The following is a 20000-nucleotide window of genomic DNA, read 5'->3' as shown; positions in this document are numbered from 1 at the left end:
ACTTGCACGCATACGGGACACTATTTGGATATGTGTACCTGTGTGTGTGTGTGTGTGTGTGGGTGTGTGTGTATGATAGTAAACAAGAGTCAGGGATTATGTTTGTGTATGTGTATGTGTCTGTGTGTGTGTGTGTGTGTGTGCGAGTGCGTGTGTGTGTGTGTGTGTGTGTGTGTGTGTGTGTGTGTGTGTGTGTGTGTGTGTGTGTGTGTGTGAAAGAGAGAGAGAGAGAGAGAGAGACAAAAAGAGTAATAACAACAGAGACAGAGGTCCTAATTGGGAGATGATATAGGTACAGAGCTGGCTGTTTATCTGAGACCTCTTGGCCTGCACCAGAGTGCTTTTCCACAGGACAGGAGGAAGCAGCCAAAGGGTTCAGCTGGGGGCTGCTCTTAGTTCTGTGTTATTTTGGCTTTTCCTCTGGAGCTCAGATACTGGAGAGCATCCTGGCATGTGGGAATCTCCTGACACACAACCAGCAAAAAGACTCCTCACTCCCTGTCTCTCCTGGCATCCTCAAGGAAACAGGAAGTGACAGAAGTACCTCAGGAGGAAACTGCAGGAGTGAAGTGACAGGTTTTACAGCAGGCAGGTGCTGGGTCTACTGGGGGGGGTCACCATCGTGCATCCTTTGTTTGTGTGCCCACAACCAAATATGCCCAAGACCTCCATGGCATTTGCATGGGGGAAAACACCATTCATGCAATGCTGGGAAGTTCCCCTCACTATTTTCATCTCTTCCTTGCTTTTCCAGAAGAGGAGGGCCTGTCCTGGACGATCTCGATTTTTCTGCTCATCAGAAATGTTTGAAGTATTTGGTTCCTAAATAAAAGCAGAGCACCGTGTCCACAGGCTATAAATACAGACTGGCCGCTTCCCTCCTAATAAGGCCACGGGAGAACATGTCACATGACGTGGCGGAACTTCGGCCGGGGTTCCAGTGGAATGTTTAAAGTTAACAGAATGCCTCAACAACTGCCACTCTGCGCCGTTTCCAATAAATAAAGTTGGTTGTTATTGAATGCTGCAAAGAGTTACCATAGAGACTTTGAGTGGACCTAGCAGTGTGGGGGAAACAGATGCATGTATACACACACACACAGATACTTGTTTTTTTCTCTCTGATTTGTTCAGAAATGGCCAGCAGACTTTGCAGGCTTCCCATGTAAGAGCAGAGCAGAACGCCTTAACAGTTCACGCAATGCTCATCCACCATCTCCCCTTTCCAGATCTAGGCTTCATTAGACTTCATTACCATTACCCTGTTTACACATTCTCACAGGTTTGCAACACTATCCTCCGTGATGCTCAGGTTGCCATCATGAAGCTCTCTCTCTCTCTCTCTCTCTCTCTCTCTGTTGGTCTCAATGTCCCTTTCTCTCTCTGTCTCCCCACGCCCTTGCTTCCAGTAAGGGCAGTACCTCCCCATACTTGAGTGTGTGGCCTTGACTCCTCAGTGGTCTGCTCTGCTGCAGTGCTCGTTGTGGACATGTTCACATGTTCCTTTTCATTCATCTGATTGTTTCCGATTTGTCAGTGCGTGTGTAGGCACCATACCAACACTGCTAGGCACCATAAACACTGGCCATAAGAAGCCCACCTCCTAATACAGACTAGCTTTGAGCGGGAGCTGAAAGCTCTTGAGACTGATTGGGTATTCATCCCTCCTACTGTATACTGTATATGCCACCGCTCTGAATGTTAACAATGTAAGCATAGGCAAGGCACTGTGTATGTACACGGGATGTAAATAGACCTGTCTAATGTAAACATGTTTTAGATTAAATATGAAAATGGGTTTCTAAGTAGATTTGAAGTGTGAAATTGTGACGAAACATGCAGAGGCGTTTGATAGTGACCTGTATTGAATGCTGTGGTGGTTTGCCAGAGTCGTCTGTTTGGAGGTGTGAGGTCTAATAGATGGCAGGCTTCTCCCTGGACGGGCCCTCAGCTTTTCTAGACGTGCAGAGGTCAACTGCTCCGCTCTCTTGTTGCTATCTAAACACACTTGACACAAGAATGTGTCTTAATGAGTGCCATGTCTCACTGGCATGTGTGAGGCATGAGTCAGTTTCTCGTGCTGCACTCCCTACTGACTGTTAGGCGGTTGGGAGACTGTGCTACTTTTACTGGTCAGTTAAAAAAGTGGTTGCCCACATTATGTCCAGAATAATTATAAGGTGTGAAACAACAAGTCTGTGTCTGTGTGAAAAAAACATCCTGACCCAAAGACCCTGTTGATGCTGCTGCTATTCCCAGCTCTGTTAAAGGTATATGGGACGCTGGGGACATAGCTATGTAATTGAAATGCTCATAGGCAGGATTAGCTCCACTTCGCTGGTGGTTAATGCAGTCTCTTCCTCCCTCTCGGAATATGTTTTTGTTTAAGTTGCTGCATTCCGCCGTGGCTGGGTGCATCATTCCCGTCCTTCCCTCTACAATGCCTGTGAGGAATGTCCCCCACCCCCATCCCAGACTGGGCTGTTGAACTCTGGTGGGTATTCTGTGGTCCCCTGAAGGCTTTGGTCCGCTCTGGTCCGAGGGGGACGCTGCGCTGGCCTGTGTTGTCCCTGGCGCTCAGCGCAGCCCTCCAGCCCGCTGCGTCTAATCCCGTCTCCTGTGGCAGTTTCCTCACAGATCACACAGATTAGACGGGCAGACTGCGTTCCCATGGCACAGATAAGGTTTCTTTTCCTGGACACACCCTGCCTCGCCAGGCCCTATGACACACACACACACACACAGAGACAGACACACACACACACACACACACACACACACACACACACACACACACACACAGAGACACACACACACACATACACACACACAGAGACACACACACAGACACACACAGAGACACACACACAGACAGAGAGACACACACACACACAGAGAGAGACACACATACACACACACACCAGGAGACACACACACACACACACACACACACACACACATACACACACACAGAGACTCAGACACACTTACACACACACACACACACACACACAGACACAAGACACACACACACACACATACAGACCCGAGACACAAAAACACACACACACCCTAGTAGAGCGGGAAATGGCTCCTGAGTGAGTTGTTGGGAGATGAAAAGTGTTTTGTGTGCGCTGCTCCGCTCTGTCTGATGGATGGTGTGTGTTGTGCGTTGGCCAGCTAGTGGATTCCTGCAGGTTTAGGTTTCATGGGAGTGGACTGTCGGCAGGACGGCTCCTCCACATCGGACACCGCGGAAATCCGCCGCCTTTGTCAGCGGCTTGAATAAGGTGTCAGCACGGCTTTCTTCTCCCCACTTCTCCCCACTTCTGACGCGCTAACCCGTACAGCCAGTGTCTGTGCTAGTGTGTGTGTGTGTCTGTGTGTGTGTGTGTGTGTGTGTGTGTGCTTCTATCTGTCTGATAAAAATCCGTTATTTAGCATCTTAGGGCATATAGCTGTCTCTGTTTCTGTTTGTGTTTATGGATGTGTGCATGTGTGTAAAAAAGAGGGGAATTGGTTTGAAATGAGTCTATTATTATCATATATCAAAACCCCTCCCAACCCTATCCGCCTTTAGTGCCCAACTGAGGACGCATTAACAGCTTGTCAATCCCTTTCACACACACACACACACACACACACACACACACACACACACACACACACACACACCCACACACACAAACACACACACACACACACACACACACACACACACACACACACACACACACACACACCCACAAACACACACACACACACACACACACACACACACACACACACACACACACACTCCCTGAGTCGATCTGTCCGCCCACCTCTCCCTGGGGGCTTGGCAGTGGCGTGTCCCAGCCGGAGGCTGCAGCCATGAGAGGGCCACACCCTAATGATGAGACCTCCGTGGCCTTCCCGGCTCTTTCACAGCCCACATAATGGCCTCAGGGTGTGGACGTGCTGGACGATCTGCCGCAAGGTCACGCGTTGAGTGACGAGGAGGAGGAGAGGAGAGAGAGGATGCACAGAGACGCCATTGTTCGCCGTGCGAGCGCATGCTATCATGTGTTAGCGCTCTCCCGTCTAAACAGCCGAGGCTGCTTCCACAGAGGGATGCTGTGTCTGGACTCAGGCCTAGTCTCGCTCTCTCTCACTTTATCATCCTCCTCTCCTTCTTTAACCCCATAAATTACAGATGCCGTTATTCCATTTCTGTGTCTTGTGTCTCGTTTTTTCTCGCTATCTCTCGATCTCGCTATCTCTTTTCACTTCCACGTTCCTCTCTCCGTCTCTCTCCTCCTCCCCTCTCATCTCTCTCTCTCTCTCTCCGTCCCTATCTGTCTCCAGTGCCCCCTCCCCTCTTTTGCCCCCTCTCCTCCCCCTCAGAGGGCAGGATGTTTATGTGCCAGGGCTTTATCGTTTGAGGGGCTAATGACGCTTAATTTGAGCTGCGTTTTTTAATGGCCCTACCCAGCCGGCCCCGTTCCCCTTCGGCCGCCATTTCGCTCTCGGTCTCGAGCGGGTGCAGCAGCAGCAGCAGCAGCAGCCCGCCGCCATGGACCTCCTGGGGTCATTCTACCGCCGCAAGCCTCGCAAGAAGCACAAGAGGCCAGACCTGGGCCGTTCGGACGGGGCGCTGTGCAAGTCGCCGTCCGAGGCCAGCGTCAACAGCCTGGCCACAGGGCTCATCTCCAAGGTGCTGAGGTTCGCCTCCAGGTAATGGCCTGAGGCAGATGCGTCCGAAGGTGGTCAGACTTGACAATTGATGATTGATTTTGGACAGGGTATTGTTATTATGTTTCTTCAACATAGAGTGTTGTTGTTATGTAACTTTTATGCAGTAGTTGTATTTACTAGTTGTATTTAGTAAATCTTTGAGAGGGTCACTCTTGAGATTGACATTATTGCTTATGAAGAATTTATTTATCGTATTTGGTTTCATATCACATGGCACGGAGTAATAGCATAGAAGTGTGTTTTGTTATCCAAATGCAAATGTTAGTTTGGTGTGTGTGGTAGAGTTGTGGTTTGATGTTTATAACAGTGAATTTCAGTTGCTGAAGGGAGTGCCAGTATTCACATGCCTGTTGATCTAGATAGCATGGCTTCCTGTGTACCCTCTGCTCTAAGCAAAAATCTGGCATGATGTCTCAGGGTGAGGAGGGTGAGGAGGTTCCTCCACACTGGAGAGCACTGAAGGGAGTGGTGAAGGGAGAGTGTCTCTTTTGAAGACCAAAACAAAACACCAAAACACGTCTGTGATTTTGCAGATCGCAAAGTTGTTCTTACTTACAAAAGTCTTTCTTCAGCAAATTTCCCCTTTAAAGACACCCCACCCCTCATCATGAATGATATGATTTCCAAGAGAGCTGTACTGAATGGCTTTAATCTGATTTGCTGCAGTTTAAGTTGTGTTTTCCACTTGTGAAAGACTTTGTTTGTGTCAAAGTGTAGGGAAATGGGATCGGGATCCTCCGTGCTCTCTTTCTAAAGGGCTTTGTGTCTCTCGCTGGCTTGAGGAGTGTGCGGCTCTGTCTGTTGTCGGCCCATCCCCCGTCGCTCTGGAGACGATTGTGAAACTCTGCCGGAGAGGTTGGGGTGATGAGGGCCCATATCTGGCCGCCAGTCTGTGCGCTGAAAAGGGAGTGGAGGTGGGGGAGGAGGGAGGTGAAAGAGGGAGCAGGAGAAGGAAAGAGGAGGAGGAGAGATAGAAGCTGTTTGGTGAGGGGAAGGGAGGGAGGGAGGGAGGGGAGAGAAGGGGAGGAGGGTGATGTGATGCATCTGGTCACCATTGCATATGGTCAGCAAAGTTAAAGTCCACATGTTAACACCTGGTCAGAAAACAGAAAGACCAGACTAGAGACGAGCTGATGTATGTAATGTGCTATACCACTAAAACATGAATCAGAACAGAACTTTGTGTGTGTGTGTGTGTGTGTGTGCATGCGTGCGTGTGCTGGGGGGTATAGTCTTGGCTGTCTTGAGGCTCTTTGCTCTGCCTGATGTCTTATTGGTGTTTCAGACATCCCACCACCAGTTCATGTTCTGGTATGTTTATTAGATACACTTTTTGGTTTCCAGTCACTGTAATAGCTTGTGGTTTTGTTATCTTGACCACCCCTTCCAACCCGCCAAAATCCATCATATTCATGTAATGTTCACCAAGACATGGGGGTCAGTGAGTCCAACGAAGTACATGTCAAACTGAAAGTGTGCCTGACTGCTAGTCTGAAAGTGTGCCTGACCGCTAGTCTGAATTCCTCCGTCACCATCTGCTGGTTTGTGCACTCGGCGGATACTGGTCATTACTGTTGTTGATTTGCGAGGTCCAGGACGCTCTATGAACATGCGAGAACAAAATGTGCTACCCTGGCAGCTCATGGAGTAATGGAGGAGAGTGAGACATTTCTTGGTGGGGGGTCAGAGGAGAGAGAGAGGCCGCAAGGGAGGGAGGGAGGGAGGGTGCATAGGCACGTCCCACCGCCTGTTAACCTGACCGCTGTGCAAAGTCTCAGTGGGCCGTGTGGGTCCGGGCGTGTGTGTGTGTGTGTGTGTGTGTTTGTGTGTTTGCGTGTTTGCGTGCATGCATGTGTGTGTGTGTGTGTGTGTGTGTGTGTGTGTGTGTGTGTGTGTGTGTGTGTTTGGGGACCCAGATGTGACGGGTTAAAGTCGGCAGGAGCCGAGGGGGTGGTCAGCAAGAGCAACGGGCTGTTGATGGGCGGTGACCAGTGCTCATGCTCATGGACCCAGGGGGACCACTACAGTCCACCTCTCTAACCCATCCCTCTCAAAGCCTGCTGGGCCAGGCCACGGCAACTCCATAATGTCCCATACCCACCAGGACAGTGTCCCCCACATTGGGGAAATATCGGTATCGGTATGGGTACGGGGAGTCTGAACCTTACAGAACCTTACGTCTGTGCTTACATATGGACTCTCAATGTTTGAAACTGGTTGATATGGGCTGAGTGTGTGTTTTAAGTGAAATGTAGATTGAAAGGGTTATTCATGCTTGTAAGGGCTGAAGCTACACATGACCCTCTGTTCATTATAATATGTTATGCAACAGCAGAATGTCCTCTTGGATCATTGTCAACAGGTACAAGTTGTCAATTATGCAGTACAAACAAGTCAGAATTGGAACTCGAAACCAAAGCAGAGTGACATAATAGTTCTGGGCCAGTGCAGATAGTTTGGCTGTCTCATGAGATGTTGCTTTTAGCAGTGCGTTCCACTTACAGGTTCTTTTGCTCCCATTCTTGCTTGTCAGGATGTTCTTGAAAGAGCAGAAAAGCAAAGAGACTGTATCAAAACCCTGAGAGAATTCTCAGAAAACTCTGCAGACTTTGTAAGTTAATACCTTCAATGTTTGGGCTTCTAATTTCCCTGTAAGATATTAGTCTGTTTCTGTGAGTGACAGCATTAGGGGGCTTGTGTTATCTGTGTCTTTGATGATGTTACTTGAGATGGAATGAGGGAGGAAGTGTTTGTTTGATGGTGTTTATGTGATGAAGTGGAGATAGCACCCCAGTATGATGTCCTTCCCCTGGGTAGGAGAGGGCAGTAGGAGGCCTCCCCTGTGGCCAAGGGCTCTGGTGCGTTGGCCTGAAGTGTTCACTGCTTCATGTACAACTCAAATGATTCTTGTGTACTACACCAAACATAGGGCAACTCTGTTTCTCCTGTGCTCTTTAATTTGCTGTAGAGGAGAGTTAAGTTGAGTGGGGAGTAGATTTAATTTGTAATACATCTCTCTCTTTGTGTGTTACTCTATGTGTGTGTGTGTGTGTGTGTGTGTGTGTGTGTGTGTGTCTGTGTGTGTGTGTGTGTGTGTCTCTGTGTGTGTGTGTGTGTGTGTGTGTGTGTGTGTGTGTGTGTGTGTGTGTGTGTGTGTGTGTGTGTGTGTGTGTGTGCATTAAGAGAGTGGTTTGTAGTGCCGTGTCCTGAGTCATTGTTTTGACGTCCGTGACATGCATGCTATCATTAGTAGGCACAGCCCCCTGGCGGGCCGTGTGCCTGGGGGTGTTCCTCTATGTGTGTGTGTGTGTGTGTGTGTGTGTGTGTGGGTGTGGGTGTTCCCAGGGTCCCTGTCCTCAGGGCCCAGGTCATCCTACCCCTCTCACCACTGTGTTCTGTGCGTCCGACAGACGGAGCGAGCCTGCGTCCCGTCCCCACTCGTGGCACTCCACCAAGCTGGGCGACAGCCTGCAGGACCCCAGCATGATGCAAGTATCCCAGGGCGGCATGGGAGCTCCCTGGCACCAGAACTACCATTCCAGGTTAGTGGAATCTGGGGCACAGACTGACCAAAACAATGGAGCCCTCTCTCTCTCTCTCTCTCTCTCTCTCTCTCTCTCTCAGTCCCTCTCCATCTATCTCTCTCTTAATCTTTTTTCCCGCTCGCATTCTCTCTCTTTGGAGGTCCCAGGTCGGCTCTCCCACTTTGGGGACAAAAGAGCGGTTGATTGAGAACAGAGAACAGTCTGGTCTTGTGTTAAGCAGACCGTTATCAAAACCCCCAGGTCTTGTGCACATCACGCCGTGGAACAGTGGCCCACCAGAGAGAAGCAGCACAAATGGCAGCTGAGCACAGCCAGGGGCACCACAGCCATCTCAACTATGGCACTCTAATCGCAGAATTAAGCCAACCAGCTATGACAAGAGAAGCAAATCCACAAGAGGGTGGATGCTCTGAGTCATAAGACGTGAAACATTGCTCTAAGGATTGTTTTTTGCATGTAACAGAGCCTACATAGGGCAACATTGCTCTAAGGATTGTTTTTTGCATGTAATAGAGCCTACATAGTGCAACATGGGGCCACACACATGTGAGATACAAAAGCCTCAGTAATGAAATAATCCTACTGTCTGTAGATTCCTACTGCATTGCATCTGGAATGCCTTTTATTTATCTTGATGGTGGACATAGTTAATAGTTAATAGGATAATAGTCAAGCTTCCAGTGGGGAATCTGGATTGTTCTCTTAATGTTGCTGATAAAGAGGGATGATTCATTTGGTTTCACATGATTGCTTATCTGATGCATGTACTGTATGACTTCATGGGCTAAGGTCCACGTGTCAGATCCTACCCTGACCGTAATAGCAGGTGAGTACCTGAGCACCATGAGGCTGGGGCATGATGTAATAATAGTGTAGGAGCATGAGTTATGTAAGAGTTATGGCTAAAATGAGCTCATTGTTACCTATGCAGCGCTAAGTTGCCATGCAGACCATTGAGGGGGTGATGCCAGGTCTGTTTGATCAAATAATGTGTGTCTGTCTGTACAGCAGAGCCAGGCCTGGGGCAGTCGTGGCCTAGTGGTTAGCGCTTCGGACTTGTAACCGGAGGGTTGCCGGTTCGAACCCCACCAGTAGGATCGGCTGAAGTGCCCTTGAGCAAGGCACCTAACCCCTCACTGCTCCCCTGAGCTCAGGGCCAGCAGGCAGCTCACCGCGCCGGGATTAGTGTGTGCTTCACCTCACTGTGTGTTCACTGTGTGCTGAGTGTGTTTGGATTGGGATAAATGCAGAGACCAAAATTTCCCTCACGGGATCAAAAGAGTATATATACTTATACTTAAGACTCATTATAGGATGATCTCTATTCAGTCTGTCTGTACAGCAGAGACAAGACTCATTATAGGACGATCTGTTCAGGCAAGAGACGTTACAGACATTAGTGCGTCCGAAAACAGGGCTTTTGTTTCAAAAGAGACGTAACTGGTGCCCGCACCACTAAAGCAGTCAAAGAAAGAAGGTTTCTGTGTCCCTTTATCTTGAGTCTAATCAGTGCTTACACAAGGACATCCAAATGCTATCAGCAATGACGGTTGCAGAGAAGCATCTGAGATGAGGGGGGGGTGTGGAGGGGGCCAGTGACGCAGTGTGTCTACTATGAAGGCACATTCCTCACTGTGCCAACCCCGTAACCCCTCTGATCTCCATGGTTACATCCTATCTGGGCACGCGTGTGGTCATCAATTGCCAGGACACTGCTAGCGTCAGCCGGTACAAAGACAAAAATGGAGTGGGGAGGTATGTGCATGTGTGTGCGTGTGTGCCGGTAGGGTAGCGGTGTGTGTGTGTGTGTGTGTGTGTGTGTGTGTGTGTGTGTGTGTGTGTGTGTGTGTGTGTGTGTGTGCGTGCGTGTGTGTGTGTGTGTGCGTGCGTGAGCACGGTCGTGAAAGTAGAGCAGAAGAGGGGATTGTGTCACCAGAGAGAGGTAGCGACATCACATTCATAATGGCTGTGAGAACACCAACCAACCGGCTGGCACCCACCACCGCCCCCCCCACCCCCCTCCCAGCACCCACATACCCATACATGGCCAGCCCAGAGTGGGGCCCCACGGGAGCTCAGCGACCCTCCCCACCCCCCAAACCCTCACAGCCACCAGGGACTGTTTGGTGGTGGAACTGGGAGAAGACCGATGAGCAGGGCACAGCATAGCTGATTTGAAAATGTCTTGTATAATAAGAACGAGATCTGTCGACCTCACAAGTGGATTTCATTTGGGCCGCTGTGTTGTGGCTGCCGCTTTTTTTTGGCATCAGTCTGCCCTTGACTGAAGTCCCTGCAGACACATTTGTGCTGGTGGTTAGCGCGTGTGTTATGACAGAGGTGGTTAATGGAGCCGCGGAGGCGTCTCTCATGTTTACCACATCCAGGAGAAATGGGGAGACCTCAGCTCCCCGGCTGCACTAGATGTTTATTGTCAGAGCTACTGAGGCGTCTTGGCAGGGTTGCTCTTATTAGCGCTGGAGCCTAAGTTTAATTTAAACAGAGTAATCCAAACTGAGACACTGTAAATAAAGCCATAAAGATGATCAACCTTGGAGGGGGTTCCTTCTGATTTAATCAGACAATGTTTTTATGATGTCAGAAGTCATAAGAAGTTATGTGTCTTTTGATATCTCTCAAAGTTCTCAGCAGTGCTTTATTTATAGTTTTATTGTCAGACCAAAGGAGTGGAAAATAACAGGTACAGCAGAAACGAATTAGCTTCCTCATGTTACTGAAGCGCTTTGAGATTAGTCTCCCAGAGTCAGCAACTGCTGCTGAGGTTTACGCAAGTCTCCTAGTAGAGACTATTATACTCGTTTTAGTATTGGGAGCTCAGTGTTAGACCTCTTTCAAAACTACAGACCCTCCATGTCAGAATCAGGACATTGTGGGTTGCAGGCAATAGGCTCAAGTAATTCCCATCACCCTTGTTGTGCCCTCACCATATTCTCTTGTTTTTCCTCTGTGTGTGTGTGTGTGTGTGTGTGTGTGTGTGTGTGTGTGTGTGTGCAGCTCCTCCACCACTGACCTCGCCTACGAGGCTGGGTTCTTGCGTAAGAGCCCGGACCAGTACAGCTCTCGGGGCAGCATGGAGAGCCTGGACCCCCCCAACCCAGCCTACAACTCCTGCCACCAGCTCTCGGCCTCCAAGTCGTCCAACAGCATCGATCACCTGCACAGCAAGCGCGACTCGGCCTACAGCTCCTTCTCCACCAGCTCCAGCATCCCGGAGTACCTGGCGGCCGGCCCGTCCCTCGGCAACCGGGAGCGCTCCTGTTCCATGGAGCACGTTCCGCAGAGCCGAGCCGGGGCCGAGGGCATGCAGCAGGCGGACATCCGCTACGTGCGCACCATCTACGACCCGCAAGGCGTGTCCGAGGAGCACGAAGTCACCTCGGCCTCCCTGGGCCGAGGGAACGACGGGCGGTCACAAGCCCGAGGAGGAGGAGGAGGAGGAGGAGGAAGTCACCGCCCCAGCAGTAGCAGCAGCAGCAGCAGCAGCGGTGGCTCGTCTGCCTCCCACCGCCACAGTGTGGGTCCTGTGTGGGGCAACCACAGCCGCAGCTCCTGCGAGAGCCTGAAGGGGGCGCCAGCGCCTCCGCTGCGCAGCGACAGCTTCGCCGCCATCCGCAACCACGAGCGGCCCAACTCCTGGTCCAGCCTGGACCAGGCGCGCTCGCTGCGCGCTTTGCACAAGGGCTCCTGGCACCACTCGAGTGGCTCGGTGGCCGGGGCGGGGAAGCCCTCGTTCGTGACGGAGGGCCAGCTCCACACGGTGGTGGAAAAGAGCCCCGAGAGCAGCCCCACCACCCGGCCCAAGCAGGGCTTCCCGCAGGCCTCCTCCCAGCCCGGCCGGCCCATGTTCCCCACCAGCGTCTACCAAGTGCCCCCACCCGAGCCCCACTTTGCACAGATGCCCACCAGCTGCCCCAGCTCCAGCACCGTTTACCCGGCTCTGGCCAAGGAGAGCCGCTACGCCCCCCAGAGAGAGCCGGGGGTGGTGGGGAGGAGGAGGAGGAGGAGGTTCTCTTGGTGGAGAGGGCACTGCGGGGGAGAACGGATACCAAAGCAACACTCCACATGGTTCCTCCAGCCCACCTCATCCAGGACACTCCCAGCCCAAACCGCCTCCGCAAGCCCCTCCATCCTCCCAGCATGCCGAGCGAGGCCTGGAGGAGCTCCATGCCAAATACAGGTCCCACCTGCAGCCCAACAGCTACCGACCTCCAGGGCCATCCATCGGACAGGAGAGAAGAGACCCTTACACGCCGGTCCAGCCCAGAGGAGAGAGACCCCGCTACACGCACAGCCCAGAGCCCCAAAGCAGCCACAAGCCAAGCGGGGACGAGGAGCAGGTCAGACGTCCAGAGCACAGCTCGCACGCTGAGCCCGTGGCCCCACAGAGCAAAGTGCCACAGGGACAAGTGGCCCACAGCAACAGGGGCGGCCCTAGTGTGCACGCCAGGCACTACAGCGAGTCCAGCATCCACTCCCAGGATCAGGAGCACCTGCTGACACGCCTGGAGAACGCCCTGGCCGAGGTGCAGAGGTGCGCCAGCCCCGAGAGCAGCAGCAGCAGCGGTCAGAACCAACAAGTGGACCGCAGCGTGTCCGTGCTGGAGAGGGTGAGTCGCTTCGAGAGGCGCGAGCCGGTCAAAGCACGCAGTCAGAGCAGCAGCCACGCCGGCTCGGCCCCCTCCTACCGCCCAGCTGTGGGCCCCAAGAGCTCCCTCTCTGGCTTGGAGGACCTCCGCAACATGCAAGACAGGAGCGCCATCTCTCATTCGATTCCCCACAGCTCCTATTCCAACAGCCAGGTGCACAGCATGGTGCACCAGGAGGATCTGCACCAGCGGAGAGGGAGCAGCGATCACCCCCAGCACCGGTACCTGCCTGATCCAGCTCTGCAGAGAAGCAAAAGCACCTTCCACTTGGGGGAGGAAAACGGATCTGGCTTTGAGTGGAGAGACGACTCCCTGGACATTTTAGGCACCGTCCAGGATACGCCTTATAACCGGGCGTACCGGGACAGCATCAAAGATGCCCAGTCGAAGGTGCTCCGATCGACCTCTTTCCGACGGAGGGACTTGAATCCTCCACCAGTGCCCGCCAAACACATGTCCCTGGAGAGGAAGGGCCCCCTAAGACGAGTCCCAAACCAACCGCCAGCTCGCCCCATACCCCGAAAGAGCGCCACGTGGTGACCCCCGACCTGCCGGACAGGTGCAGTCCTCCGGAACTGCCCAGCCTTCCGCCAGTGGGACAGGTGCTAACGCGCATCGGGGGGCGCAAACGGCTGACCATGGAGCAGAAGAAGCGCTCCTACTCAGAGCCGGAGAACATGCACGAGGTCGGCGTGTCTGACCCCGAGACCCGGAAGCAGTTTCTCGTCCCGGAGACCAGCGTAGCCGACCGGCGCAAGATGTTCGAAAGGGCCGCCCGCCAGAGCCAGCCGGCCGCCCCGCGTCCAGAGCTGAGGCAGATGCAGCAGGACGCCGTGGCCGAGTACATGAAGCGCAAAACTAGCCACAGGTCGGAGGGGCGGCCCAGTCGCCCCCACAGCGCCTACCAGCCGGCCTCGTCCTCGTCCACTGACTCCCGGAGCCTCTCCTCCACCTCCAGTCTGGCCTCACTGCAGGACCCTTGGCTGGACAGCCTGTCCGGTGGCGGCCGCCAGACTTACACTCTTCCGGCCAACCTCCACGGGGTCTTCTACCCCGGCGGCCGGTCGCACATGGAGCCCCAGCAGGCCTCGTATGGCCGGACCCAGAGCAAGACCCCTGAGCCTCAGTGGCTCCAGGCGGACGGCGAGAGGCTGGCCTCGGCCCCGAGCCTGGCTCAGCCGTCCGGTCCAGATGCGCCGCGTCACCTCCCACTGTCCCACCGCGACGGGGGATTCGAGAGAGCCTCTCCAGCCCGGAGCTCAGGCAAGTCGGCCTCCGCAGAGGACCTGCTGGACCGGCTGGAGAACAGGCCAGCGCCACAACACATCCGCTCCCGCTCCTCACCCTCAGTGGAGCAGTACAGCCAGGTACTCCTACTCCTCCTCTGGAGTGTGTCCACTCCCTCACCCTGACCTGCATTAAACCTCTTGTGTAAACTATGCTGTTGCTTAGCACAAACTAAAACCACATACTTCAAGATAATTTGATTTCACACCACGGGCACGTTAAGTGGAAAGTATTTCTCCACTTTGGAAAATGTAGATTATTTTATGAAATCAGAGTCAAAATTATCATTCCCGGGCCAGTAGTTTTTTTTGGGCTGGTTAATAAACTACTTGAAGTGCAGAGCCAGGGTCAGCCAGATCTTGTGTAGGTGTTTAGGGAAGAAAACTGTGTCTTTATTTGAAAGCTCAATGAATAACTTCCATGGGTGTAAACATTCCAGCTGGATGCTGCACAGCTTCTCAGCAAGCAGATTCAACCCAGCCAATGTTTTCCTGTTGTTGGGTTGCATAGTAGCACTTGATGTTGATGTTGTGTTGATTTGAGTGTCAACAGAAGTACTTCCACATCCACTCCTGTCAGTATTTACATCTTCAGAGGCTCCCTTAGCCTGCAAGGTTTCTCTTGACAACATAACAACATATTGGTCAAAGCAGGTCAAAATTGGTCCCAACTGGTCAGTTTCTTTATAGTTTATCCTTTATAGTTGTATATGTATTGTTGGGGCTAAAGACCCAACTATTCTCCCTGGGTTCCTGGGGTGCGTGTTCCTGGTATTCACTGTGTTTGCACTCCAGAACACTCCAGAAAGCAAAAAAAAAAGATTCCAAATTATAGCCTTCAGTTTTGTCTGCTCTAAGTCACCATTACAATTTTGATGTCTGTCTGGGGAGCTTTGGTGGTCTTCATGAAAGGCTTTGGTGTGGCGATCTGACTGACACGCTGCGCCGCTGCTGCAGAGATATATGGCAGCGCCCCCGCCGCAGCTCCGCAGGAAATGCCCCGTACTTCCCACTTCCTGTTTGGTGCCACTTGGGTTCCTCTGGAGTCGCTGCTGGCAGATGACAGACTGATAAATCACGTTGTCTGTATCTGTGGGGAGGAGTCGTGCATGATAAGATGGATCTGTTTTAGAGCTCCTGCCACAGTTTGTGCAGGAAGTGAGGTTTTTTTTTTTAAAGGTTGTTTATGTCGCTGCAATTAGCCTCCCACCACAAACATTACTTTTACACGAGGGCTGCTTGTGCAAAGAACACCAAGGAACAAGGGAACCAGGAAAGATTAGTACTTAAACCAACCCTAGGCACCATGACTAATGATGTAGAGATTTGACCACCAAGCCGGTCTTTACTTCTCTGTGATTCAGTCCAAGTGACTGAGCAAATTATATATGTGCGAAAATTACCGATAGAGGCGGTGTCAGTATCAAATAAATCTGACCTTTTATATGACCTTGAAAATATTTTCAGAGCATAGATCATGTTGTGTAAGGTATATGATTCACGACAAGAAGTGTGAGATCACTGGTCTTGCCAGATCTGGGACTTATTAGTTTGTTGAGAAAGCACTGGCAGATTGAAGCCCCATTGTGTGAATTTCCTTCTGTTAATATGTCACCTATGATTAAACTTTGGAATGTTTTGCTGGGTGTAATTAATGGCAAACGGTCAGTGATCAACCCTAGTTGTTTGATGGCTTCAGGATCTGTATTCCTGGGTTAAATACAGAAACACATTACAAATAAACTCATATCTCATAATGCAATTCATTGCAACATATGCTTTTTCCATTTTAGGATTTTATGGCTGCAGAGCTTCGATCTTTTGGGGCGATGTCAATGGATTTTGCTCCATCTAGTCACACTGGCAACAGGTTTGTGACTTTTTAAATGATTTTACAATGCAGAGTGCTATATTATTATATGTGTGTGCATCCGTGTGTGTGTGTGTGTGTGTGTGTGTGTGTGTGTGTGTGTGTGTGTGTGTGTGTGTTTGTGTGTGCATTTGTGTGTTGTGCATGCACATGAGGATGACAGAAAATATTGTTGTTACACACAGTCACTTTGCACAGTTCATAATGCTTATTATAAACAATAGTGGCTGATATTTGCTTTTTCAAGAGGCTAATAAACATGCTGTGCCTATAGTCACTGTCGTAGGCCAATAACTGAAATCTCTCCTTATGAGAAAATGCTTCCTAATGGAAACTCAAAATTGTTTAAAACATGCTGACTTTTATGGCAATACCTCAGAGGGCTAGTCCTTAATTGGTCAATGGCTCTATTGGAGAGAGACCATGTGTCTATTTTTGACCTGGACTGTCCTTAAGGAGAATATTTGACTTAGCATGTAATATGAAAACCCCATAAAAACTGAGAGAGCGGGCATCAGAGGGTTGTGTTGAGAAAGACTTATGTGGATACTGTTTTTAGAATTGATTTAGATTAAGTGTTATTTAGTATAATTTGTATTTTAGTATATTTAGTATATTCTTTATCTTCTACTGTCCTTATTGCTTAGTTGTGTTTTTATATTATATACGTTTAATTACTTTTTCTGCTGTAAGTGAATGTGTGTGTGTTGTCTGTATGCTACTGAGACCTTGAATTTCCCCTGGGGATCAATAAAGTATCTATCTATCTATCTATCTATCTATTGCACACTGAGGCATTGCTGCACTGCTGCATAGCCAGACATTAGACTGGACAACAAAATGGGCTCCATTCTAGTTCCTTATGAGGCCAGATGCTGTATGTTGACAGCACACAGCACATGCACAGTGAAACCAATCCCCTGAGAAGATGACATTGTCACATGTGCAAGAATGCATAATGAATGGATGCAAGAATGGATAATGGAAAATAGGAATTAGAAATGTTTTTTCCTGTAGAAGTTAGTGTGTGTATTTGTGTGTGTGCTGCGCGCGTGCCATTCTGTGAGATGGCTGACATGCTGCTGTGTGTGTGCTGCTCGCGTGCCATTCTGTGAGATGGCTGACATGCTGCTGTGTGTGTGCTGCTCGCGTGCCATTCTGTGAGATGGCTGACATGCTGCTGTGTGTGTGTGGCAGGTCTCTGGCCAGTGGGAGGCCTGAGCGTCCGGCATCCGCCTCGGCCGTGAGAAGAGAGCGCTACGTTCTGAACCAGACCGGCTCGCAGGCCGCTGCGCCCGTGGTGCGAAGGGAACGCCAACGGCATGGTGAGCGGCAGCGGGCCCAGAGCGCAGCGGGCCTGGCCGCCTCCGTGGGACTCCCCAGCCCCTACTCCCCGCCCAGTAACGCTGCCAGCCTGGAGTGGAGCGAGAGGCTGTGCCCAGCCAACCTGGATGCCATCATGTTCCCCTCCGTGCCACACGGTGGCGCTCCACACCCCACAAGGAGGGCCTCAGCAGGAATGACCAGGCAGAACTCCAGTGACACTAGCACCTCAGAGGAGACCATCAAGGACTTCCCCAGCGGGGGGCCCGGCCAGCGGACGCAGTTGGCACCAAAGACGCCCCCACCCTCTCCCGATCTCCCCCCCTCGCCCCCCCAGGTGAAGGTGCCCCACTCCCCCGACGCGCTGCCCCAGTGGCTCCCCTCCCTACGCATCTCTGAGTCGGCCCTGCGCTTCAGCCCCCCGGCGGCGTCCTCGCACGGAGACGACGACGTGTTCTTCACGGACCTGCCACCTCCTGCGCCCCCGTCACCGCCCCTGCCCATCCGTGAGACGGACATCACGGAGGACTTCCCCCCACCACCACCACCACCTCCGCTTTCTCTCTCCCCCCCTGCGGGAGAGGAGGCCCACGTGGGCTACTTGGAGCGCCCGCTGCCTCTTGGATCACCAAAGCCGCACCTCAGGTATGGTCAGGCCGGCTGCACTCATGGCTTTGCTGTGCTCAGTTGTCCCCTGTTCCACAGGAATCAGCGGAACATTTCCCTTAAAAACAGGGCAGGCACATCTTCCAATAATAGCATGTGGTTTTCAAACCACGAGTTTATTAAAACTAGATTGTTGTGATGTGAATGTATTACATTTTGCATTGGCTAAGTCTAGCTTTTTTTTGTGTGTTAATGAAAAATTTTTGTTTGTGTTTGGATTGTGCTGCAGTGCGGAGGACAGTGCAGAGGACTCAGCCGCCGGCGACGGGCTAGCGAGACGGAGCTCCAGCCTCCTCTCGCCGCCCCCCCTGTCTCCAGAGCTCTCTCTCAGCCCCAGCCCGAGTGCTGAGGCCGCCGCGCCCAGCAGCTGTCCTGGAGGAGGACGACGAGAGCCTGGGGCTGGATCCACGCCTGCTGTCCCGGAGGGAGAGGTCGGAGGTGGAGCGGCGCGTGGAGGCTCTGGCCCGGGAGCTGGTGTCTCGGGACAAGTCCCTGACTCCTCTCCTGGACAGCTGGGCTGGGAGAAGCTCCATGGATATGATGGAGGAGATATTCCCTGCCTACGGACGGCGGTCGTCATGGCAACGAAGGCGGAGCACCGTCAGTCAGGAAGACAGGTGGGGGGGGTGCAGAGCAGATGGCGTATGGCGCAGGGCCACTCCACAGAGAATTGCTGAGGGAAGGTGGAGGCTTTAATGTGCCTTACATAACTCAGTGATCAGTTCAGGTTGCTGTAACGTGGCTGGACAAAGGCAGCCTTGTTTGGCCTGATGAAATGATGGCCCCCGGTTATTGCCTGGCATCGCTGTTATCACAACACAGCGCTTTTTCTGTGCTTTAATTATCTGATTGCATTGTGGGATGAATGCCACCAAACCCTTTGCTTAAGCATTAAGTAGCCCAGTATCTTGTTAAATTCCAGATACCTCACTTGAGTTTGTTTGCTCAGGCATTCTTGCTAAGTTTAAATGATTGTGTTAAGCAGTATTGCCTATCTGATTCAGTTTGCACTTCTAAGTTGTTTTTTCAGATTTGAGATTGCTTTTTGAAATAGATTTTGAGACAAACTGAGTATAAGACTGCTGGCAAAGATACATGTCTTTTGTCCATGCAGGTAGCTGAAGGACAACCCGTTTTACTGGCCATGGAGTCATTCAATGCTTAAATGTGAAATGGCTCTGAGAATGCCTATGTCAATGTTACTCTGCCATCTAGTGGAAGGCTTGAGAACTGCCCACTTAACAAAGTAGATGCTCAACATGGCACTTAAGTTTTCACTTTTGGTTGAGTTCAGTAGAAGTTCAACAGAACTCTTTCTCACATGAATGCATTTACTGGCAGGCGTGAGTTAAGCTGTCACTGTAACTTCTTTTCGTATGTATAAATGCTCCATTTTAATCATTTGAAAAGATGCAGTGTGTCATTGTAAATGATTATGACGACTGTCAGACACAATGGTTGCCCAATCCATCCACACTCAGTGCTGTATTGTTTCTATGTGACCTTCAGTATTCTGCAGGGTGATTAAGTCCACTTTAATTAAGCACGGTCCAGTTATTCCCCGGAATGCGTTTTTAACATTCCTCCTGGTAAATAGGCCGCTCTGAATAGCAAAAACCAGTCGATTTGCATTCCTTGTACAAAGGTGGTGTGGTGTGGGTATGAGAGAGTGTGTGAGAGGGTGTGTTTTTTCTAGAAATAACTACAGCATGTGTGTGTGTGTGTGTGTGTGTGTGTGTGTGTGTGTGTGTGTGTGTGTGTTATGTTTGTGTGTGTGTGTGTGTGTGTGAGGAGGGGCTGTAGCTCGCTCTTTCTTACTGATAGTGTGTGTAATTGTGGATATATACTTTTCTATAAACCCTTCACATTATGTATCTATGTCTCTGTTGTGTTCTGTTGCCCTCAG

General features: G+C 51.2%; 1 protein-coding gene across 1 annotated transcript in view; it reads left to right on the top strand.

Moving 5' to 3' along the window:
- shroom3 (shroom family member 3) overlaps nt 1–20000 on the top strand; it is a 45976-nt gene that overhangs the window by 22755 nt on the left and 3221 nt on the right. The window contains 8 exon segments of the mRNA XM_048258998.1: nt 8148–8279; nt 11298–12296; nt 12298–13403; nt 13406–14316; nt 16029–16105; nt 17303–18073; nt 18324–18519; nt 18521–18711. Of these exon segments, the coding sequence (XP_048114955.1) occupies nt 8148–8279; nt 11298–12296; nt 12298–13403; nt 13406–14316; nt 16029–16105; nt 17303–18073; nt 18324–18519; nt 18521–18711 (4383 nt within the window).

The sequence above is a fragment of the Alosa alosa genome, chromosome 12, assembly GCF_017589495.1.
Source record: "Alosa alosa isolate M-15738 ecotype Scorff River chromosome 12, AALO_Geno_1.1, whole genome shotgun sequence".
In the NCBI taxonomy this organism is placed as follows: domain Eukaryota; kingdom Metazoa; phylum Chordata; class Actinopteri; order Clupeiformes; family Clupeidae; genus Alosa; species Alosa alosa.
Note: the sequence above shows the minus strand (reverse complement) of the source record. Positions and strands in the feature narration are given on the sequence as shown.